This window comes from Schistocerca americana, chromosome 4, assembly GCF_021461395.2.
Source record: "Schistocerca americana isolate TAMUIC-IGC-003095 chromosome 4, iqSchAmer2.1, whole genome shotgun sequence".
NCBI lineage: Eukaryota > Metazoa > Arthropoda > Insecta > Orthoptera > Acrididae > Schistocerca > Schistocerca americana.
The window spans coordinates 826,404,834-826,430,612 of NC_060122.1; the positions used below are offsets into that span (position 1 = coordinate 826,404,834).

The following is a 25,779-nucleotide window of genomic DNA, read 5'->3' on the forward strand; positions in this document are numbered from 1 at the left end:
TTCATTTTCTAAAACCCTAAATTCGCTACTTAATGTAATCCGATATATCTCCTAATTCTTGGACTAATTCTCATAACCCACATTTCTTATTTCCTGCCTGGTTAGGCACTTTCTTCGTAACATCATATCTAATTTTACTCTGCATCTTAAGAGTCTATGATCACTTACAATTTGCAGACCATTACATCACGTACAACTTTTTTATTATTTGCATGACTACAATGAATTTCAGATGTCTTTCCGTTTGATCATTGCTAAGATAATTTTCTGTTTGTCTCTTCCAGGGTTAGTGAGGTAAGAACGAACATTTTCGCCTCGTCAAATGCTACTAGCATGCGAAATGTATCTTTTTTTAGTATCATAGCCAACGTTTCTCACTGAAGAACCAGCCTTTATTTTTTGCCCTACTTTCGCAATACCCTACTGCCACCACGCAGTGACATTGGCAGTGTAACTCTTCCTAGACATCTCCTGCTCAAGAACCTACCACTCTTCCGAGACATTACTGTTCAAAGTTCACAGGTCCGTAGTGAGACGGAAGGAACAGTGCACTAGACTGTATTATGTACCCCAGAGAACCACAACTAAATCGTGTGCTTCCTATGGTACTCATTTCCATTAATTACCTCAGTATCTTAACTATCTACTTATACACCTATCACTGTCATATATTCTACCATAATAAGTTATTAAATCTCCACACTTTCATAAATATTTCCTATCCAGAAATGTCTATACACTGATCAGCCAGAAAGTTATGACCACCGACCTACTATCGGTATAAACCCGTCCAAGCGATAGCAGCGTCACCTGACGAGGAATGACTGCTACTCAGACACACGTACAGTGTGAATGAAGTATCAGTGGGCTTGCTGTGCGTGTGTAGAATGGGTAAGGTGCGCGATCTATCTGTTTGACCAAGGGCAGGTTGTGATGGCCCAGAGGCTCGACAGGAGCATTTCGGAGACTGCACGACCTGTTGGGTGTTCTAGGAGTGGCGTGGTGAGTGTCTTCAATACGTGGCGAAATCAGGGTGAAACCACGTCTAGACGTCGTGGGGTTGATCAGCCACCTCTCATTACAGGTGTCGGGCGTCGCAGGCTGGGCAGACTGGTGAAGCAGGACAGGCGGCGAACTGCGACGGAACTGACGTCAGGCTCTAATACTGCGCAGAGTACAAGTGTGTCTGAACACACAGTGCATCAAACACTCCTAACGATGGGCCTCTGCATCCGACGATCCATGCATGATCCAATGTTTAAAGACCACGACATCGGCAACTACGACTGAAATGGGCACATGACCATTGGCCCTGGATGTTGGAGTAGTGGTAGAGCGTTATATGGTCTGATTAATCCCGATACCTTCTGCATCACCCTGATGGGAGGGCGCGAATCCGTCGTCTTCCAGGGGAACAGCTCCTTGCCACCTGTACTGCGGGACGGAGACAACCTGGCGGCGAGTCCTTTATGATCTGGGGAACATTCATGTGGGCATCCAAGTGTCTAGTGGATGTCGTGCGAAGCACCATGACGGCCAAGGAGCATCGTACACTGGTTGCAGACCATGTAGACCCCTTCGTGACGATCATGCTTCAAGACGGCAGTGGCGTTTTTCAACAAGATAATGCATCATATCACAAGGCCAGGAGTGTGATGGTTTGAGGAACACAGTGGCGAGTCCCAATTGATGTGCTGCCCCCCTTCCCCTTCCCCCCTCCCACAACTCACCAGATCTGAATCCGATCGAACACATCTCGGATGTGATTGGATGTGCCGTCAGAACTCATCGCTCCCCTTCCCGCAGTTTATGGAAATTAGGCATGCAGATATGGTGCCAACGTCCTCCAGCGACCTACCAGGGCCTCATTGCTTCTAGGTCACGACGCGTCGCCGCTGTTATCCGCGCCAAAGGTGGGCCTACGGCTATTAGATGTGTGGTCATAATGTTCTGGCTGATTAGTGTAAGAATATAGCTATACACACACGCATATCTCGTACATAATTAGGTTAGCAACAGGTAAACGGTGTCACTGAACACCCAGCTAAACTATTCTTCTAGTAGTTGCATAACTTATGAGATTATATATTACGTCGTAATAAATCAAATGAAATGTTTGTGTTTGTTTGGAAAAGCCGTTGCGATGTTTGGCCTGTCGTCTCAGTTAAGTAAAGCTCTGTAGTTCTCGAAAAATTCTAAATTCAGCAGACGTTTATTACAACTGTTCTTATAGTTCTTCTTCCTCTTCTTCATTCTGTGGGCACGGCATCAGGGATTTTCGAATTTTACGAGAAGTCTACCCAACTCGCCTTAGGCCTTTCTTCGCTCTTCTTCCGATCTCTTTATAACGCAATGGTAATTTCAAATGGTTCAAATGGCTCTGAGCACTATGGGACTTAACATCTGAGCTCATCAGTCCAGTGGACTTACAACTACTTAAACCTAACTAACCTAAGGACATCACACACATTCATGTCAGAGGCAGGATTCGAACCTGCGACCGTAGAGGTCGAGCGATTCTAGACAGAAACGCCTAGAACCGCTCGGTCACAGCCGCCGGCTCAATGATAATTTATCGTGTCGTGCATTATCTACTATTTGCACGTTTCGTACCACGCTTTGCAGTTCTTACTTCCTTTTTCAGTCGATTGGTTCTTCTTCCAGCTCTTGTCGCATCGCATTGTTTAACTCTTCTATGTAGTCGTTTCTTACCTGTGTCTCGTTCTTTTGAGAAATTTCATTTCTGCTCTTGTTGTTTTACCAATAGTTTTCTTAGGCACATAGCAGTGAATGAAGACGTATGGGAAGAGCTTTAGTGTTACAAAACTCTTCTCACGTTTTTGTCTGTCCTTATGTTTCACCGCGTTGTGGGAGGTGCCACATATGCTTCCAAAGCTAACCAGTTTTACATCCGATTCTTCATAACACACAAATAACGCCGACTTTTGGTCTCTGTTGCTCTTTGTTTAAGTCCATAGCGCGTTCAATGGCATCGCATCGTTATTATTTGGATTTCATTCTGTTTACATATTGTAAGGTCTGCAAAGATATTGTTGTCAAATACTTAGTGACAAACACGTGGTGCGGTATCGCAGAATACAGCGAATGTTTTCGTTCTGCTGCGCATGTAAAACGACACGTTATCATGCTGTCTTCCTGGTGTCCCAGAAAAATAAAAAGTCTTCTCTTCAAACCACGGATGCAATCCAAGATGTAAATAGAATGAAAACCACCCGATAATAATTGCATTGCGATCAAAACTTGTGGTTAGTTAAAATAGTAACAAACAGAAAGCCAAAGCCTAAAATATTGTTCTTTCATATTTTTATTTTTTTGTCTATAAGCAGCTTCCAACTGTGGGTAATGCCATCAAAGCAGATACTGAGAAGTGGTTGGTATTACATACTCTTAATATAGAAATACAGTTTGTGCAGCGAATACTAATTGCTTCTCCATTTTACATTGCGGATTCAGTGGTACGAAACAGAGCTCAATTTTACACAAGACTTGATAGGTCCTTTCTTGTTCATAATATTAAAGTTTGTTAAGCGGATAATTTTTCTAGCTCTATTATTCATATACGCGTCCCTGTATTATTCGATGATAGTGTGAATCGGATATATGCTATACAGCTAAAACGCTTCCTTTTTGTTGTCTTTTATCGCATTAGGTCCATGACATTATTCCAGACTTTTTTGCAAATATTTGATTTCTGGTTACCAATCTTGCAAACACTTCATATCTGCTTTCTTGGAGCTTATACTTATTTCTTTTGTCCACGGTAATGTGTCTTATCGCCGTGAAGAGTTCTTAATGAAGTGGCCAGCGTGCTTTAATTCGAATCAAATGATAACATCCTGTACTTATCATCAGACTTTACAGATTACTAAGCCAAACAAAGCAAGCTAGGGTAACTTGAAGATATTGGAGCGTTTCAGAAAATGCTTCGTTACATTTAATTAATTTCAGTATATCACACTTACCAGTGCGTCAACTTACCAAGAAAAACGTAATGGTTGCTTTCTAAACACAGCATGTAAATCAATTATCGATTACTAATCATCGATCTACTTAAGCTGATAGGTTCATAACATCAGAAGCGCATCATTCCACATTTTGCTTACGTGATTTCTGTACAATGGGAAGTGCACTAACGTCATTGACTTCACGTTTTGAAATCTAAACAGGCTCATAAATAAATCACTTGATTATGGAAACGTTACCCGACACAAGCTCTAAAAGTTAAATTCATGGGAGAAATTACTGAACTATTTGATATAAGTATTGGTATTAGGCAGGAATATGGACTCTCCCCATTACTGTTTGACTGTGTTTTGAAAAAGGTAATTGCAGAATGGCGAGAGCGGAAGTCAAATCAAAATATACAGCAATGAATCAAGTTAGACAGAATTAATATAAGAGTAGATTGCCTCACCTTTGCAGATGATCTAGCAATTTTAAAAAATGGTTCAAATGGCTCTGAGCACTATGGGACTTAACATCTGAGGTCATCAGTCTCCTAGAACTTAGAACTACTTAAATCTAACTAACGTAGGAACATCACACACATCCATGCCCGAGGCAGGGCTCGAACCTGCAACCGTAGCTGTAGCGCGGTTCCGAACTGAAGCGCCTAGAACCGCTCGGCTACCGCGCCCGGCTGGCAATTTTAACTGTGACATGCAACAAACAAGCAACAAAGTTTTGTAAATGAAATACGGGATAATAAAAAGTATTTCTCAAGTTAAATACTTGGGGGAAATCATTAAGAAAACGGTCTGGAAGAAGCTGCAAACGAAGTTCACTGTCAAAAAATGGCAACTCCATTGAGATTAATAGAAAAATTTATAGTAAAAAATCATTATCTAAATTTATTAAACTTAGACATTACTGCACTGTAATCAAACCTGAATGTCTTTATGGAGCATAAACTTTGATTTTAAATAGAAAGAGGGATATTGAAAGAATTCAAAAGAAAGAAAGAAAGATAATTAGGAAAACATTAAGCCGCAAAATTGCTGATGGAGAAAGTTACAGGCTAAGAAGTAATAAGGAAATAGAAGAATACTGACACATACATGGTGACATGAGGAAACGAAGACTTAAATTTTATGGGCACAGTCTAAGAATGGCACCCACTAGGTTGACAAAACAAATAGCAGAATTCTACGAAAACAGAAGTAACGCCAAAACTGAGCCAATTAAATGGATCGCTGCGGTTAAGGAGGATCTTAAAATAGTCGGTATAACTCAGGCAAACGTTACAGACAGAAAAACATCCAGACAAAATAAATTTGATTGGAGAATTGGTCAGAGGAAAATTAGAAAACGGACTGTAACGCCGTGGTCTGATGAAAGATGGAGACTTCATTCTGAAAGGACGAAACATGTTTGGACACAAAGGAAGGCGAACCATCAAAAACGACATTGATTGATTGTACCTCGCGTGGTCCTATTGGCCCAATTCGTGAATAATAAGAAATCACTGAGTACCAAACTCCTATTCATTTACACAATTCCACGCGACGTCAAATGACTAAATGTTCTCTGTACGGCGTACAGTGTCAAGGGCTGCCCCCGCCCACGTCAGCGTTAAAACTTGCTCTTCCTTGAAACTTTGTCCAGTTTCCCTCCATTATACCGTCCGGTAATTGCAACAATCGTAACTAAAAGGAACATGCAAATTCCACGTTGTGTTCTCATATACAGGAATTATAATTGAGCGATCGCAAAGTACAGTCTGTTTACTCTCTCAACGAACAAACTAACATATGAGTAAAATTGTCACTTCTAGTTTCCTTTTTACAAATTGTATCTGACATTGGTAACACTTACCGTTCAGGCAGTTTTTCGCTTCTTTTATTTGTGAAGCATTTTCAGTGGCCTGTAATACGTATTTCTTTTTCTACATACAATAAAAGTATTATGTAGTAGTTACAATATGTTACTACATATTATGTTGCTATGTTTTGTCAGGTTTTTCTGTTGCTTTTCAGATTAAAATCAACTTTTGTAGCACAAATTTCGTGAGATGACATTATCGTTCGGTGTTGCTTGCGATTTCCAGTGCTGTTAGCCCATACGTATGCTCCTGGAGATGTGTTCATTTGTTGTCATGTTCCAGAAGGGTTTTCATTGTAATCTCATCCACTTTTCTCTAGTCAAATATCAAGCAACACATCCGCCACGGATCTACGGTAGCAAATCTTGTCCAGACTCCATCCTACGACGGTGCGCGGTGCGCAGCCGTGGTGCGGCTGGCCGCGTACTTTCACTTCCGAGAATATCGAAAATTTTACACTCGCAAAGAACTATTGATTTACAGTTTACATCGTTTGTAATAACCTCTTAGTCTTAAGAACTGTTATTGCACTGGAGAAATACGTCACAGCTACCAATATCGACCCTATATTCGATTTACTAGTGAAGGAAACCGAATGGTTAATTCCAAATAGTAAGGAACGTAAGGAATAGGGTTCTCTCATTTTCCTTACTACACACACGTAAAAGAAAACACTGCACTGCGCGCCTGAAATACCTGGAAATATCCACCAAACCAACAGTGATTGATCAGCGTCAGGAATAGAGCCGCAGCACATCCTTCTGGAATAAATACTATAAATAAATCCGTCGCCAATACTGATCGCACGAATTCTAAATATTCTTTTGTTTTGAAATTATTTCTTTAATGCAAGCTTTGTCATTGTTGCAAAGCTATTTGAAAACGATATGGACGCAAGCAGGTGCTTTGTCTACGTAGTATTGTGGCTACCATTTCGTAATATAAGGTAAATTAATTTTTTGAAATAATTTGCATTACATTTTAATTTAACTGAAGCAAGTTAAAAATGCGACAAGTTCCATTCCAATGCTTTCATTACTGGCTGTCAGTTACTCATCCATTAACACAGTTGCTAAAAGGTAATGCAATGAGAAAGATTTACGTAACGGCAAAACTGTAAGACTGTTCCACATTCTGGTTGACAGAAGAGTAGTAGATAAAATCATATAAAATAGCCATCATTACATTATATGCACTCAGTGTTGAGAAAAGTAACATGGAAACAGCCCAGCGAGACTGGGAAGGCGCTCCCAGTCTGAGAGTAAGTGAACTATCATTATCTACAGTTGGTATAGTCAACTGAAACCAGTCATCATGTGTTAACTGTCTAATGTAAGTGCTGTCCGGGTAGTAAAAATATTTTGTATAACTTTTTTTAATTTTAATAAACTACATTAAGACTGCTGTCTCCTTTCCTGATAACGTTTGATTTCACAGATGTATTACTTGTTGTCAGATGGGTAAGAAGCCGACCGTATATTACATTTACTTAAATTTTCGAGAAGCTGGAAAAAGTGAAACAAGCTGGAGATTTGGCGGTGTTTCTTTATCTCCTTCCTTAAACAAACGCTTAACTTCAGCATGTTGCAACCATTATCGAAATGTTACGCTGATAAATGACTGGTTACTCAAATAACTTAATATGTTACTGGACTCAAAGAACACTCATTAATTTATCATAACCAGTCGAATTTATTTTATTTTAAATATTGTCTTGCATTTGTTCTGCTGGTGTAGTGAGGATAGCACTCATTTCCTGAAATTATTTATAATGTCTGAACTGAGACATTACGTATCGGCATCTATGAACCTGACAACCCCATCTTTTCAGTAACACTTATGAAATGTTTACTTGCATATGTGGATCAAGAGACGTAAATGACGATTGACAGCTGTCCGAAATTAAATCGAGAGAAATTCGCCGATTGCGAATGTTTTGGCATCAGCTGTACTGGGCGTAGATATACTAGCTATTAGTGATATAGTGTAATTTGGGTCGGATCAGGACTCAAACTCGGGTGTCGTCGTGACTGCCGTCTGTGTCACGTCTGCTGTGCAGCGAGCTACGTTAGTTTAAGTATTAACTGTATTTTTCTTACTTGTCACTTCTTCTTCCGTGTGTTTTTGCTTTTAGAAAGGTTTAATTGTCGAGTGCTAGTAATAGTGTTCCATAGATTTCGTGATTGTTTTGAATACAGTCAGAGAGAGTCCCTTTAGTCAGCCATAGTGCCGGTAGTGCTAGTGTTTGTTTTCAATACAGTCCAGAGACAGGTAGTGCTATTTTCATTGTTTTCTACAAAAAGTGTCTAGTAACCACAGTTTAGTCAACTATCAGCCGCCTTTAGTGAATTAAGCACTCTAGTTAAAAGTTGATTAACTCTCTACAGTAAATTGATTTCTTAGGATGGATAGGATGTGTGACTGCTGTGCACGGACGCAGGAGGAGCTGGCCACTGTTCCCGAACAGCTGAGCGTGTTGATGGCCGCGGTCAGCCGTCTTCAGGCTGCTACCTCGGAGTGTAGCGGCAGTGGGATGTCTGGTGCGTCGCATGGTACACCCCAGGTGTTACATGCTTCACCCACTGTCCCTGCTGTCGAGACATCTTCTCGGGTACCGGGCGCGGTTGGGCCACCCTCTCCCCAAGGGGAGTGGCGGGTTCAGCGGCGTTCGCGGCGCACGAGGCGGAAGGTCAATGTGGAGGCTGGCCGTGTGGCATCGCCCGCTCTGCCTGTGAGTGGACATGCGGCCGCTCCTTCAGCAAGGTCCGAGCAGGCACACGGGGGCAGGGGTTTATTAGTTATTGGGAGCTCCAACGTTAGGCGGGTGATGGAGCCCCTTAGGGAAATAGCGGAAAGGTCGGGGAAGAAGGCCAGTGTTCACTCTGTCTGCTTGCCGGGGGGTCTCATCCGAGACGTGGAGGAGGCCCTGCCGGCGGCGATAGAGAGCACTGGGTGCACCCGACTGCAAATTGTTGCTCATGTCGGCACCAATGACTCCTGCCGTCTGGGTTCAGAGGTCATCCTCAGTTCATACAGGCGGTTGGCGGAATTGGTGAAGGCGGAAAGCCTCGCTCGCGGGGTGGAATCTGAGTTACCTATTTGTAGTATCGTTCCCAGAACCGATCGCGGTCCTCTGGTTTGGAGCAGAGTGGAACGCTTAAACCAGAGGCTCAGACGATTCTGCGGAGATCTGGGGTGCAAATTTCTCGATCTCCGATATCGGGTGGAGAAATGAGGGTCCCCCTGAATAGGTCAGGCGTGCACTACACGCCGGAAGCGGCTACAAGGGTAGCCGAGTACGTGTGGAGTGCACATTTGGGGTTTTTAGGTTAGAGAATTCCCTCCCTAGGCCCGACAAGACGCCTCCTGAGACGCGGCGAAGTAGGAGTAGGCAAAATGCAACAGGGAATAACAACATTAATCTGCTAATAGTAAACTGCAGGATCGTCTATAGAATGGTCCCAGAACTGCACTCATTAATAAACGGTCACAATGCCCACATAGTACTAGGGACAGAAAGTGGGCTGAAACCAGATGTAAACAGTAATGAAATTCTAAACTCAGATTGGAATGTATACCGCAGAGACAGGCTGGACAGTGAAGGGGGAGGCGTGTTTATAGTGATAAGAAGTGCAATAGTATCGAAGGAAATTGACGGGGATCCGAAATGTGAAATAATTTGGGTGAAGGTCACGGTTAAAGCAGGCTCAGACATGGTAATTGGATGTCTCTATAGGCCCCCTGGCTCAGCAGCTGTGGTGGCTGAGCACCTGAAGTACAATTTGGAAAATATTTCGAGTAGATTTCCCCACCATGTTATAGTTCTGGGTGGAGATTTTAATTTGCCGGATATAGACTGGTGGCAGGGACAAAGAATCCAGTGAAATTTTTTAAAGTGCTTTATCTGAAAACTGCCTTGAGCAGTTAAACAGAGAACCGACTCGTGGCGATAACATATTAGACCTTCTGGTGACAAACAGACCCGAATTATTTGAAACAGTTAACGCAGAACAGGGAATCAGCGAGCCGTAAATAGAAATATTAAAAAAGGTAGGAAGATTTTTCTGTTCAGCAAAAATCACAAAAAGCAGATTTCAGAGTACCTGACGGCTCAACACAAAAGTTTTACATATAGTGTTGAGGACCAGTGGACAAAGTTCAAAACCATTGTACAATATGTGTCAGATGAGTATGTGCCAAGTAAGATCGTAAGAGCTGGAGAAGAGCCACCGTGGTACAACAACCGAGTTAGAAAACTGCTGCGGAAGCAAATGGAACTTCACAGCAAACATAAACATAGCCAAAGCCTTGCAGACAAACAAAAATTACGCGAAGCGAAATGTAGTGTGAGGAGGGCTATGCGAGAGGCATTCAGTGAATTCGAAAGTGAAGTTCTATGTACTGACTTGGCAGAAAATCCTAAGAAATTTTGGTCTTATGTCAAAGCGGTAGGTGGATCAAAACAAAATGTCCAGACACTCTGTGAGCAAAATGGTACTGAAACAGATGACAGACTAAAGACCGAAATACTAAATGTCTTTTTCCAAAGCTGTTTCACAGAGGAAGACTGTACTGTAGTTCCTTCTCTAGATTGTCGCACAGATGACAAAATGGTAGATATCGAAACAGACGACAGAGGGATAGAGAAAGAATTAAAATCGCCCAAAAGAGGAAAGGCCGCTGGGCCTGATGGGATACCAGTTCGATTTTACACAGAGCACGCGAAGGAACTTGCCCCCCTTCTTGCAGCGGTGTACCGTAGGTCTCTAGAAGAGCGTAGCGTTCCAAAGGATTGGGAAAGGGCACAGGTCATCCCCGTTTTCAAGAAGGGACGACGAACAGATGTGCAGAACTACAGACCTATATCTCTAACGTCGATCTGTTGTAGAATTTTGGAACACGTATTATGTTCGAGTATAATGACTTTTCTGGCGACTAGAAATCCACTCTGTAGGAATCAGCATGGGTTTCGAAAAGGACGGTCGTGTGAAACCCAGCTCGCGCTATTACTTCACGAGACTCAGAGGGCCATAGACGCGGGTTCACGGGTAGATGGCGTGTTTCTTGACTTCCGCAAGGCGTCCGATACAGTTCCCCACAGTCGTTTAATGAACAAAGTAAGAGCATATGGACTATGAGACCAATTGTGTGATTGGATTGAAGAGTTCGTAGATAACAGAACGCAGCATGTCACTCTCAATGGAGAGAAGTCTTCCGAAGTGAGAGTGATTTCGGGTGTGCCGCAGGGGAGTGTCGTAGGGCCGTTGCTATTCACAATATACATAAATGGCCCTGTGGATGACATCGGAAGTTCACTGAGGCTTTTTGCAGATGATGCTGTGGTGTTTCGAGAGGTTGTAACAATGGAAAATTGTACTGAAATGCAGGGGGATCTGCAGCGAATTGACGCATGGTGCAGGGAAAGGCAATTGAATCTCAATGTAGACAAGTGTAATGTACTGCGAATACATAGAAAGAAAGATCCTTTATCACTTAGCTACAATATAGCAGGTCAGCAACTGGAAGCAGTTAATTCCATAAATTATCTGGGAGTACGCATTAGGAGTGATTTAAAATGAAATGATCATATAAAGTTGATCGTCGGTAAATCAGATGCCAGACTGATATTCATTGGAAGAATCCTAAGGAAATGCAATCCGAAAACAAAGGAAGTAGGTTACAGTACGCTTGTTCGCCGACTGCTTGAATACTGCTCAGAAGTGTGGGATCCGTACCAGTTAGGGTTGATAGAAGAGAGAGAGAAGATCCAACGGAGAGCAGCGCGCTTCGTTACAGGATCATTTAGTAATCGCGAAAGCATTTCGGATATGATAGATAAACACCGGTGGAAGACTCTGCAGGAGAGACGGGATTTTGTTGAAGTTTCGAGAACATACCTTCACCGAGGAGTCAAGCAGTACATTGCTCCCTCTTACGTATATCTCGCGAAGAGACCATGGGGACAAAGTCAGAGAGATTAGAGCCCACACAGAGGCATACCGACAATCCTTCTTTCCACGAACAATACGAGACTGGAATAGAAGGGAGAACCGATAGAGGTACTCGGGGTACCCTCCTCCACACAGCGTCAGGTGGCTTGCGGAGTATGGATGTAGATGTAGATGTAACGTGAGTGGTTGACCCAACGACTTCTGCTATCCGTGCATTCCTCCCACAGCAACGCAAACTTCTGTACATCACACTGTCTACATCCCTGTCCTGTAGTCCCCTGCATTCGTCCCCTACATGAAGATGTAGAGCGTCATGTAGGGAAGTTTGGGTTGGTGCGGTAGGCGTGCACAGATAGCCGAATTGGTTAAGGCGACTGCCCACGTCAGGCAGTAAATCCGATATCGAGTCCCTCTCTGGCACAAATTTCTCTATGTCACTAATGGGTAGTGTATCTACGCCTAATAAAGCTGATACCAAGATATTCCCAGTCAACGAATTTACTTACGAGAGTCATTCAATAATCAAAGAGACAAACTGGTCTGGAGAAAACAGCATTTATTTTTACAAGACAATACTTTATCTAGTTTTCAACATAGTCCCCTTGAACATTTATGCACTTTTTAATTCCGGCTGCAAAGATCTCTTAGTCTTGATGTTTCAACCAAGTCCCCCCAAACTTTTTCACGTCCTCGTTGTCCTGGAACCTCACCTTGTTTGAAAGCAAATCCGAGTAGTGTTGGCTGTTCATTGTACGCTGCTTTTCGAGATAATCACAAAATCCCAAAGCGCTGTCAACATGACTTTTCCTGCTGATGCTTGGGTTTTGATTTTTTGTTGGCAGGTAAGTTGGTGTGCTTCTACTCCATGCTTTATCTTTTTGTTTCTGGCTGATAATAGTGAACCGTCCGCCCCGATAGCTGAATGGCCAGCGTGACGAACTGCTGTCGTAAGGGGCCCTGGTTCGATTCCCGGCTGGGTCAGAGATTTTCTCCGCTCAGGGACTGGGTGTTGTGTTGTCTTCATCATCATTTCATTCCTCTCCGGAGCGCAGGTCGCCCAATGTGGTGTCGAAATAAGACCTTCACCAAGGCGGCCAGACCTGCCCCGCAGGGGGCCTCCCGGCCAATGACGCCAAATGCTCTCATTTCCATAATAGTGAACCGAAGCTTCATCACAAGTTAAAATTTTGTTGAGGAAGTGCTCACCTTCTCTTTCATGACGTTCCTGTAGCTCTGTGCACACTCTCAACCTTGTTCCCCTGTGTAGCCACGTCAACACCTTTGGGACCCGTCTTGCCCACGTTTTGCGGTACTTCAACTCGTTACAGATAATGTTGTGAAATGCACCAGTACCAACTTGAACCTCATCATCTATCATTTCGACAGTCAAAAGGCGGTCGGAACGAATAATGTCATCAATTGGACTTTCAAGTGAGGGAGTTGAAACTGTAACTGGTCGGCCAGAGCGCTGTTCGCCAGTCACTGAGTCGCGACCATTTTTGAACTGCTCTACCCACTTGTAAAAATTTGTACGATTCATACAACCTTCACAATGAACTTTAGACATTCTACAGTATATATTCACTGGTTTCACGCCTTCAGCAAGTAAAAAAAGAATAACAGAACGGTGTTTGACTAATGTGGACATTTCAAGCGGACTTGCCATCTTGAAATGTATTTTTGAGGTTATAAACAAAACAATTATTTATACATCATCTGATCAAGGCTCATCCCAGTGATGCCAACTTAAAGCCATAAAAGTACCAAGCTTGCCCTATTAAGAGTTATTTCCGCAGACCAATTTGTCTCTTTAATTATTCTATGACCCTCCTAGATTTAGTTATGAAATGCTTAAAGAAGTTTTGTAACACTGCACACATCAGTTACCGACTCATTCAATCTTAATGCTGTCTGCCCCTCTTCGCCTCTTCCTCTGGCAGTCTGAGAGGAATCATCTGGGTGGCTTAAAACACTGTGCTGGGCAGAGCTCGGCGCTGACTGCGGACCGCCCGTGTGTGTCTGTCGGCAGGAGCGGTGCGAGCGGGCGAGAGCGCAGCTGGCCGCCGCCGTGGACGGCCGCGTGGCCGAGCTGCGCCGCCTGCAGCGGGAGGCGGACCAGCGGCTCAGCGAGGCCCAGGGCGGCGCCGCGGGGGCGGCGGGGGCGCTGCGGGGGCGGCTGCAGGGCGCCGCGGCGCGCCTCGCCGACGCCTTCCGGGGGCTGCAGCTGCGCCACGACAAGGTGAGCGGGAGGGGCGGCCCACTGCGATAAGGGCTTTTTTTTTCCTTTATTGTCATTTAAACACTTTTACATACGGTGGGCTGGCAGCAGCATACTACGCTGCTCTTCAGCCACAAGTTTAACAATTGAAAAAGCAATGGAGACACAGAATAGACAGAACAAAATTGTGGGGCAAAAAACAGTAGACACATAAATAAAGAACACGTAGCTGTTCACACGCAAAGACACCGAAAGAAACTGTTGGCACTGCACACGGACACTGATGAATTAGACGGTACAGGTGAACGAAGGAGCGTGACGGCGAAAAACACTAAAGCATAAACACGGTGGCACACACACGATAAACTGATGGCGATGATCTCCGGCGAGCAAATGTCCACTGAGCGTGTGCGAGTCCAGGGACCTGCCAAGAGGGGAGGAAGGTGGTGGGGGTGGGAGAGGGGTGAGCAGGGATGCTAATGGCAGGGGGGATGGGGGGAGGAATGAAGGGAGGAGGGGGTAGGGGAAGCCTGGGGGAGGTGGGGGGAGGATGGGAGGATGGAGGGAAAGGAGAGAGAAGGGAGAGAGGGTGCCCTTAGGAAAAAACACGGGAAGTGGGAGGGGAGGATCAAAGTTGATAGGAGGGGTAGATGGAGGGGAGGAGGGCATCATCAGGGAGGAGGAGCTGGCGGAAGCCACCTTGGGAGAAGGTAAGGAGGGTGGAGAGATGGAGAGCAGGTGGGACGTGGAAATACAGGTGCGGCAGCGGACGGGGGCGGGAGAGGATGTGAGAGACGAGCGGGTGAGGGGGATCTAGATTACTGGAGGTGTATAGGATCGCGCTAAGGGCTGGGCAGCCCCTTAAATAAGCACACTGGCGGGTAAAGTGCCCATGAGCCAAAGACTGCTTTCAAAATGATGGAAGACGATAATACTTTGTCTCAAATTGTATCCCAGATGTACAGGGTGATTATAATTAAACTTTCAAACCGCTGTAGAAATTACACCACTCGTGAGAATGACGTCAAACTGCAACGGATTATTATCGGAGAAGGGGGAAAACGTATGGCACAAGAAAAATAAATAGTTACAAAACGTAGCAATAGATGGCGCTGTAAGAATCATAATTTAATAGTGGTTGACTACAAATGACAAATCAATCATACAATGCCTCAGGTGTATGTTTGATGTTAAATAAAGTTTACTATTCAGTGTGCATGGGTGTACAGGTGTGATACTGTTACTTATGTAAGCCCATCGACTGCGGCAAGGCCATATCACATGGGGTGGGAAAAATCGGTTTTTAACTGTCCCTAGGCCAAAAACCGCATAAAAAGCATCAATCACCCCTCTGCAGGTGTGCCCCAGGGCTCTGTCCTCTCCCCTCTCCTCTACCTCCTGTAAACAGCAGATATGCCCCAACCCCCCCCCCCTCCAGTACAACTCTCGCAATATGCCGATGACACCGCTTTCCTCGCTCTCGCTCCTACCCTCCAACAGTCCCAACGCCTTCTCCAGAATCACCTTGACCTTTTTGCCACATGGTGTAACCGGTGGCTCCTGAAAATCAATCCTTCCAAGACCCAGGCAATCATCGTAGGTTGTACCACTAGCTCCTTCCAGCTCCCGGATTTCTCCCTTACCGTCTGTGCCCGTCATGTCCGCCTCTCGCCCACCCTCACCTACCTTGGCCTTACCATCGACCATCACCTAACATGGATCCCTCATCTACGCTCCATCCAATCCAAAGCTGACAACCGCCTTCAATTCCTCAAACTCCTCTCTGGCCGGACTTCCGGACTTGGGGTTTGCACCCCTCTACCATCCTCCACACCTACAAATCCTTAATCCGTCCCATCCTCTGTTATGCCAGTCCCACCTGGATATCTGCCCCCCCCCCCCAAATTCTATAAGTCCCTCCAGATCCCCGAGCGTCATGCACTCCACCTCACCTTCTGTATATGCCTCCTGTCCCCCATGCAGATCCTCTACGACCTCATTCCTTCCCCCCATCTGCTCCTATTCCTCGAACATATCTACATACTCTACACCTCCCACTGCCTTGATCCCCCTCACCCCATGGTAGCTCCCCTCCTCTCCTGTCCCCGCCCCCTGCCATGCCTTCACTGTTGTGTCCCCCCTACCCTCCATCTCTACACCCTTCATCTCGTTTCCCAAGGTGGCTTCCGTCAACTCCCCCTCCCAGATGATGCCGTCTCTTCCTCCATCTATCCCTCCTATCAACTCTGATCTTCACCCCTCCTCCTTTCCTCTGTCCATTCGCTGGGTTCCCTCTTCCCCCCTTCCATCCAGTTTTCTCCCCGGCAAACCTCTCCCTACCTCCCTTCTCTCCCCCTGTCTGCTGAGTCCTTTTGTGTTCCCCTCCTCTGCCTTCCCCACTCCCTGTCACATATGCCCAGCACCCCCCAACCCCTCTTATGGGTCCTCATCCTCCATTGGCTCCTTTCCCCCCTCCCCCCCTTCGCTTTTCCTCTCCTTCCCCCTTTTTTATTTTCCCCCCACCTGCTCTCGGCTGTGGTATGTCACATTTGCCAACTGTTTAGTGCAGTGTTCCAATGAATGTTCAGTGTTGTTCGTCTTTCTAGTGTTGCGAACAGAAACCATGCTGTTGCTGGGTGTGAATTTTATGTATTTTGCAAACAGAAACCAGACTGTCGGCGTGTGTTTTAATTGTCTGTCTATTGTTTTACCTGTCTGCTTCGAATGTACTTTATTAGCATCATCATCCCTTTGTTCTATGTTTTAAGTTCCACGATTTTTTCGCCATGTTACTATTTAAGTCTCCGGTTTTATCGCCTGTTTTTATTATTTATTCTCTTCATCTTTTTAAAACAAAGTCTGTAGGCTGAAGAGCGGCGTACCACGTTGCTGCCAGTACCCTCCCTTCAGGGGGAATCGAAACTCAATAGAGAAAAAAAAGACATCAATCACATCCTTTCCCACTTCGGTGACTCCAGTCGCCGGTGGACACCGCCTTCAGTCATGGACACCCCCACTACCACCATCATCTACTCCTCCCCTTCCCCTACACATTCCTAATTTCGTTGGTTAAAACTGTGACTGCAGTTTTTTTTCGTCATCGTTACTATAAATTATAGACATATCATAAGACTGAATAATCTCGTTTCACTACATTCTGCACCCAGCATCGACGTTTTGCGACGTCACCCTGCCGCTCTACGATAAACCTGTTCCCCTCTGTCTCCTGGCGCAGGTGGACGCTTTCTTGACGCTGCACGGAGAGGCGGCGAACCTGGTGGAAGAAGCGTCCAGCTGGAGCGGCGGGCAGCTGGCCTTCAACGCGCAGACCCTTGAGCTCAGCATACGCGAGGAGGCGGCCGGCAGCCAGACCCCGCCCGAGGGGAGCGGGGGCTCCGTCGAGAACCTGGCCAGCAGCGCCGCCTACAGGTACGGCGTGAGGCAGCCGCCGACCGGCAGTGTCTGTAGGGGGCAGAAGGATTCGGAGAGCTTTATAAAAGACGCCACTAATGATTATCACATCGCCTTTCACACTCGTGTAAGGCTGGTATGCTCCTCTAAACTGGGGGACCGAGGAAAACTTTAGGGAAGATTGGTCTTAATATCCCAAAAGACTGCATCGGTTACCTACAACTGTGGTGCAATGAGGGAAGCTTTCAAAGAGTCTGAAAGTAAAATTTGGCAGCCGGTCTCAGCAAAGACTCGAAAATGCTTTTGGGCTTATGTAAGATCAGTAAGCAGTTCTAAATCCTCTATGCATTCACTCGGTGACCAAACTGGCACCGACACGGAACAAAACAGAGAGTAGGCCGGAATACTGAATTCGGTCTTCCGAAATTGTTTCACCGCGGAAAATTGTAACACGGTCCCGTTTTCAGTCATCGTACGAACGTCGAAATGGTATATATTGAGATAACCGATCGCGCAATAGAAAAGCAACTACATTCGCTTAGTAGGGTAAAGGCACCAAGACCAGATGAGATACCTAACAGATCCTACGGAGATGATGCGAAGGAACTCGCTCCCCTTCTAGCAGCAGTTTATCGTAGCTAACTGGAGCAACGAAGGGCACGTGGCGACTGGAGGAGAGCGCAGGTCATTCCCGTTTCCAAGGAGGGCCGCAGGACAGATGCTCATAATTATAGGCCTATGTCGTTGGCGTCAATCTGTTGTAGAATTATGGAACATGCTTTATGCTCAAGAATTACGACATTTTTGGAGAACGAAAATCTCCTCTATAAAAATCAACATGGATTCCACAAACAGGTATCTTGCGAAATTCAGCTCGCCCTGTTCCTTCGTGAGATATACAACGCTGTAGACAACGCTATAGGTTGGTACCATGTTTCTCGACTTCAACAAGGCATTTGACACCGTCCCACGCTGCAAGCTACTGAACAAATCACGAATTTATAGAGTATCGGATCAATTTTTAACGAATTCAAGAATTGCTTGCAAATAGAGCTCAACACGTCACCCTTAACGGAACGAAATCGACAGATGTAAGCATAATTTCCGAAGTACCCCAAGGAAATGTAATAGGACCGCGACGTTTTACAATGTGTATACACGATCTAGTAGAAAGCATCGGAAGCTTTTTAAGACTGTTCGCAGAAGATGCGGACGTCTATAACAAAGTAGCAACGTCAGAAGACCAATCGATTTGCAGAATGGCCTGCAGAAGATTAATGAATGCTACAGCTTCTGGCTCTTGACACTGAACATAAATAAAAGTAACATACTGCGCACACATAAGAAAAGAAAACCACTACTGTATAACTAGGCTATTGATGAGAAACTGTTGGAAACAGTGTCTACAGTATGGTATTTGGGAGTAATTATTCGGAGTGATCTTAAGTGGAATTACCATAACACTGAAGCGCCAAAGAAACTGAAATAGGCATGCGTATTCAAATACAGACATGCGTAAACAGGCAGGATACGGCACTGCAGTCGGAAACGCCTATATTAGACAACAAGTGTCTGGCGCAGTTGTTAGATCGGTTACTGCTGCTACAATGGCAGGTTATCAAGATTTATGTGAGTTTGAACTTGGCGCTGTAGTCGACAGTCGAGCGATGGGACACAGCGTCTCCGAGGTGACGACGAAGTGGGGCTTTTCCCGTACGACCATTTCACGAGTACCGTGAATATCAGGAATCCGATGAAACATCAAATCTCCGACATCACTGCTGCCGGAAAAAGATCCTCCAAGAAGGGGATCAACGACGACTGAAGAGAATGGTTCAAAGTGACTGAAGCGCAACCTTTCCGCAAATTTCTACAGATTTCAATGCTGGGCCATCAACAAGTATCAGCGTGCGAACCATTCAACGAAACATCATCGCTATGGGCTTTCGGAGCCGAAGGCCCACTCGTCTGCCCTTGATGACTGCGCTACACAAAGCCCTACGTTTAGGCTTGGCCATCAACACCGACAACGGACTGTTGATGACTGGAAACATGTTGCCTGGTCGGACGAGTCTCGTTCCAAATTGTACGGAGCGGATGGACGTGTACGGGTATGGAGACAACCTCATGAATCCATGGACTCCGCATGTCAGCAGGGGACTGTTCAAGTTGGTGGAGGCTGTGTAATGATGTGAGGTGTGTGCAGTCGGAGTGATATGGGACCCTTGATACGTCTAGATACGACTCTGACAGCTGACACGTAGGTAAGCATCACGCCTGATCACTTGCATCCATTCCTGTCCATTGTCCATTCCGACGGACTTGGGCAATTCCAGTAGGACAATGCCACACCCCACACGTCGAGAATAGGTACAGAGTGTTCCTGGAGCCACTATGTAGAAATTTTTGACGTGTGGGGTGTCTCGTTGTCCTGCTGGAATTGCTCAAGTCCGCCGGAATGTACAATGGACACGAATGGATGCAGGTGGTCAGACAGGATGCTTACGTACGTGGCAGCTGTCAGAGTCTACATCTACATCTACATCTACATCCATACTCCGCAAACCACCTAACGGTGTGTGGCGGAGGGTACCTTGAGTACCTCTATCGGTTCTCCCTTCTATTCCAGTCTCGTATTGTTCGTGGAAAGAAGGATTGTTGTCGGTATGCTTCTGAGTGGGCTCTAATCTCTCTGATTTTATCCTCATGGTCTCTTCGCGAGATATACGTAGGAGGGAGCAATGTACTGCTAGACTCCTCGGTGAAGGTATGTTCTCGAAACCTCAACAAAAGCCCGTACCGAGCTACTGAGCGTCTCTCCTGCAGAGCCTTCCACTGGAGTTTATCTATCATCTCCATAACGCTTTCGCGATTACTAAATGATCCTGTAACGAAGCGCGCTGCTCTCCGTTTGATCTTTCTCTATCTCTTCTATCAGCCCTATCTGATACGGATCCCACACCGCTGAGCAGCATTCAAGCAATGGGCGAACAAGCGTACTGTAACCTACTTCCTTTGTTTTCGGACTGCATTTCCTTAGGATTCTTCCAATGAATCTCAGTCTGGCATCTGCTTTACCAACGATCAACTTTATATGATCATTCCATTTTAAATCACTCCTAATGCGTACTCCCAGATAATTTATGGAATTAACTGCTTCCAGTTGCTGACCTGCTATTTTGTAACTAAATGATAAGGGATCTATCTTTCTATCTTATGTCGTATCTAGACGTATCAAGGGTCCGATATCACTCCAACTGCACACGCCCCACACCATTACACAGCCTCCACCAGCTTGAACAGTCCCTTTGTCACATGAACGGTCCATGGATTCATGAGGCTGTTTCCATACCCGTACACGTCCATTCGCTCGATACAATTTGAAACGAGACTCGCCCGACCAGGCAACAGGTTTCCAGTCATCCACAGCCCAGTGTCGGTGTTGACGGGCCCAGCTTAAGCGAAAAGCTTTCCGTCGTGCAGTCATCAAGGGTACATGAGTGGGCGTTCGGCTCCGCAAGTCCATATCGGCGATGTTTCGTTGAATCGTTCGCACTCTGACACTTGTTGATGGTCCAGCATTGAAATCCGAGCAATTTGCGGAAGGATTTCTGTCACTCTGAACCATTCTCTTCAGACGTCGTTGGTCCCGTTCTTGCAAGATCTTTTTCCGGCCATAGTGATGTCGGCGATTTGATGTTCCACCGGATTCCAGATATTGACGGTACACTCTTGAAATGGTCGTACGGGAAAATCGCCACTTCAGCGCCACCTCGGAGATGCTGTGTCCCATCGCTCGTGCGCCGACTATAATACCAAGTTTAGAGTGAATTAAATCTTGATAACTGCAATTTTAGCAGCAGTAAACGTTCTAACAATCGCACTAGACACTTGTTGTGTTGTATAGGCGCTACCGACAGCAGCCCCGCATTCTGCCTGTTTACATATGTCTGTATTTGAATAGGCATGCCTATAGCAGTTTCGTTGCCTCTTCAGTGTGTAAGAATGCTGTTTAGGTTTTTATGTTGGTAACGCCACGTAGCGCTCTATATGAAAATCACTGGCTGTGCTGTGTGCAGTCTGTGGCTGGTTAGCATTGTTGTAATATACGCTATTGTAGTGTCGGGCAGTTGGCTGTTAACAGCGCGTAGCGTTGCGCAGTTGGAGGTGAGCCGCTAGCAGTGGTGGATGTGGGGAGAGAGATGGCGCAATTTTGAGAGCGGACGATCTGGACGTGTGTCCATCAGAAAGAGCAAATTTGTAATATTGGATATCATGACTGATATATATATATATATATATATATATATATATATATATATATGACTTTTGAACACTATTAAGGTTCTCTATCAAAATCTTTCATTTGCAAACTATGCCTATCAGTAGTTAGTGCCTTCAGTAGTTAGAATCTTTTATTTAGCTGGCAGTATTGGCGCTCGCTGTGTTGCAGTAGTTTGAGTAACGAAGATTTTTGTGAGGTAAGTGACTCATGAAAGATATAGGTTATTGTTAGTCAGGGCCATTCTTTTGTAGGGATTACTGAAAGTCAGATTGCTTTGCGCTAAAAATATTGTGTGTCACTTTAGTGAATGTCTGAGTACGTTCAGTTTTGCTCAGCTGTTTGAAAATCAAATAACGTAGGGGTTTATCAGCACAGTGAGAGGCCAGTGAGTGCACTTCTCCGGTGACTGCCGGCAGGAGCGCGCCGCGGCTGTGTCTGCGCAAGCACTGGCTGCGGCGGCCGGGCGCGGTCTGCTGGTGCCCGTGGGCGGCGGCGCGCCACCTGCTGTACGTGGCGGCGCGCGACGGAGAGCTGCTGGCCGTGGACGCCGCCACGGGACGCCTCGCCTCCAGAGTCACCGTCGACGGCCTGCTCTGCCCCGCCGGCGTCGCCTTCTCCGGCGACAGGTGCTACGTCACAGGTACGCGCCCACACACACTTCACGGACAGGCACGGGAAACGACCAACACACCCCGGGCACTTGTTCGACCGGTCACTCAGTCCAGAGCAGTTTGCGATCCCCCCATGAACCGTGGACCTTGCCGTCGGTGGGGAGGCTTGCGTGCCTCAGCGATACAGATAGCCGTACCGTTGCAGGGGCAACAGTCTGGATGATTGACTCATCTGGCCTTGTAACATTAACCAAAACGGCCTTGCTGTGCGGGTACTGCGAACGGCTGAAAGCATGGGGAAACTACAGGCGTAATTTTTCCCGAGGGCATGCAGCTTTATCTGTTTAATAAATCACGACTGCAAAATACTAACGCGAATTCTTTACAGACGAATGGAAAAACTAGTAGAAGCCGACCTCGGGGAAGATCAGTTAGGATTCCGTAGAAATATCGGAACACGTGAGCCAATACTGACCCTACGACTCATCTTAGAAGCTAGATTAAGGAAAGGCAAACCTACATTTCTAGCATTTGTAGACTTAGAGAAAGCTTTTGACAATGTTGACTGGAATACTCTCTTTCAAATTCTCAAGGTGGTAGGGGTAAAATACAGGGAGCGAAAAACTAATTACAATTTGTACAGAAACCAGATGGCAGTTATAAGACTCGAGGGACATCAAAGGGAAGCAGTGGTTGGGAAAGGAGTGAGACAGGGTTGTAGCCTCTCCCCGATGTTATTCAATCTGTATATTGAGCAAGCAGTAAAGAAAACAAAAGAAAAATTCGGAGTAGGTATTAAAATTCATGGACAAGAAGTAAAACCTTTGAGGTTCGCCGATGACATTGTAATTCTGTCAGAGACGGCAATGGACTTGGAAGAGCAGTTGAACGGAATGTACAGTGTCTTGAAAGGAGGATATAAGATGAACATCAACAAAAGCAAAACGAGGATAATGGAATGTATTCGAATTAAGTCAGGTGATGCCGAGGGTATTAGATTAGGAAATGAGACGCTTAAACTAGTAAATGAGTTTTGCTATTTGGGGAGCAAAATAACTGATGAGGGTCGAAGTAGAGAGGATATAAAACGTAGACTGGCAATGGCAAGGAAAGCGTTTCTGAAGAAGAGAAATTTTTTAACATTGAGTATAGATTTAAGTGTCAGGAAGTCGTTTCTGAAAGTATTTGTATGTAGTGTAGCCATGTATGGAAGTGAAACATGGACGATAAATAGTTCGGACAAGAAGAGAAAAGAAGTTTTCGAAATGTGATGCTACAGAAGGATGTTGAAGATTAGATGGGTACATCACATAACTAATGAGGAAGTATTGAATAGGATTGGGGGGGGGAAGAGAAGTTTGTGGCACAATTTGACTGGAAGAAGGGATCGGTTGGTAGGGTGTATTCTGAGGCGTCAAGGGATCACCAATTTAGTACTGTAGGGCAGTGTAAAGGGTAAAAATAGTAGAGGGAGATCAGAAGAGGAATATACTAAACAGATTCAGAAAGATGAAGGTTGCAGTAGGTACTGGGAGATGAAGAAGCTTGCACAGGATAGAGTAGCATGGAGAGCTGCATCAAACCAGTCTCAGGACTGAAGACCACAACAACAACAACAACATGTCGCCTTTGGGATGTCTTCTTGGTGCGTGTTTTTAATTCCTTTTTCCTGCATAGCGTTATTCGGTGTCGTGTTCTTGTCGGCTTAGAGAGAAATTATTTTTAATCTCTGCTCCGTAAATTTCAGTACAAGGTGGCGCACGAAATGTGTTACCATTTTGTTTTTGAATATAAACTTTATGGTCAATACAATCTGAAAGGAACATATACTACAATGAAGAGCCGTCCATGGAATTTGTTCTAACTCAGCACATGCTCAATATGTCCACCATTTCGTTTCCTAACTTCCTTCAAACGGACATTGAATTAGTGATTACCCTACGGCACATGTCATCCGTAATTTCACTGCAAACTTGAAGAATAAGTCTTCTGAGCTCCATTAAATCACGTGGACGTTTCGGGAAAATGTTTCCTTTAGGTACCCCTAAAGCAAAAAGTCACATGGATTGAGGTCTGGACTATTGGGGGGCCAATTTTGTCCGTAATTGAAGCGACCTGGAAACCTGAGTGAAATGATCCGCATGTCGAAATGCTCGTGTAAAATCTGCGACACAGTGTTTTCAGAATGTGGCCTTGCTCCATCTTGCATGAACCACTGCGTGTTGAAGGGCAAGGCAGTAGCAAGAAGCTGTGGAATTTAAAGGAGTTCAGAAGACTTATTCTTCAAGCTTGCAGTGAAATTACAGAAGACATGTTCCTTAGGGTAATCACTAACTTCAGTGTTCGTTTGAAGGAAGTTAGGAAAGGAAATGGTGGACATATTGAGCATGTGCTGAGTTAGAACAAATCTCCATGGACGGCTCTTCATTGTAGTATATGTTCCTTTCAGATGGTACTGACAATAAAGTTTACATTCAAAAACAAAATGGTAACACATTTCGTGCGCACCCTGTACTTGATTGTCGGCAGTGACAGGAAACATTTACGGAAACGAAAGCGCGAAAAATAACGCGAAATTTGCTGTTTTTAAATTTGTAGTGTTGCCGCATAAAAATGTTACAACAGTTTATTATTATTTGTAACGGATAGTTATTGAATGTTAAAACAGCCTTTTGGTTTCTATCATCATGAACGCAGTCTCGTACATAACTTTAAACTGACAGTTCGTTTCTCACCTGACGACGAAAATAAGACCGAAATTAGCACACATAACACGGAACCTGGCAAAAAGCCATCGAATTTGACCAAAAAACACAATATTTAATTTCTCAAAAAAACACCGAATTTTGAAAAATAAACATCGAATTAGGCAAAACAACCCCAGATCTGGCATAAATGTGACATCCAATTTGGCGAAAAGTTAACATCCAACTTGGCAAAATAATTACGTCGAATTTACCAATGCCGGCTTGTGTGGCCGAGCGGTTCTAGGCGTTTCAGTCTGGAACCGCGCGACCGCTACGGTCGGAGGTTTGAATCCTGCCTCGGGCATGGATGTGTGTGATGTCCTCAGGTTAGCTACGTTTAAGTAGTTCTAAGTTCTAGGGGACTGATGACCTCAGATGTTAAGTCCCATAGTGCTCAGAGCCATTTGAACCATTTTTGAATTTACCAAAAAAATAACGAATTTGGGAAGAAATATACTGAACCTACCAAACAAGAAACTCGATATGGTGGAAAAGTGACAAAGAATACGGAAAAAAACACACAATATGTGCGCATGAAAGGGATGCAGTGGTTGGGAAGGGAGTGAGACAGGTTTGTAACCTATCCCCCATCTTATTCAAACTGTATATTGAGCAAGCAGTGAAGGAAACAAAAGAAAAATTCGGAGTAGGTATTAAAATCCAGTGAGAATAAATAAAAACGCTGAGGTTCGCCGATGACATTGTAACTCCGTC

The 25,779-nt window shown here is 45.0% G+C and overlaps 1 protein-coding gene across 1 annotated transcript in view; it reads left to right on the forward strand.

Moving 5' to 3' along the window:
* Positions 1-25,779, forward strand: part of LOC124613836 — a 185,801-nt gene that overhangs the window by 100,734 nt on the left and 59,288 nt on the right. Inside the window, exons 8-10 of the mRNA XM_047142558.1 lie at positions 13,823-14,032; positions 17,247-17,440; positions 22,124-22,347. Coding sequence (XP_046998514.1) covers positions 13,823-14,032; positions 17,247-17,440; positions 22,124-22,347 — 628 coding nt within the window. The remainder of the gene's footprint in view (positions 1-13,822; positions 14,033-17,246; positions 17,441-22,123; positions 22,348-25,779) is intronic.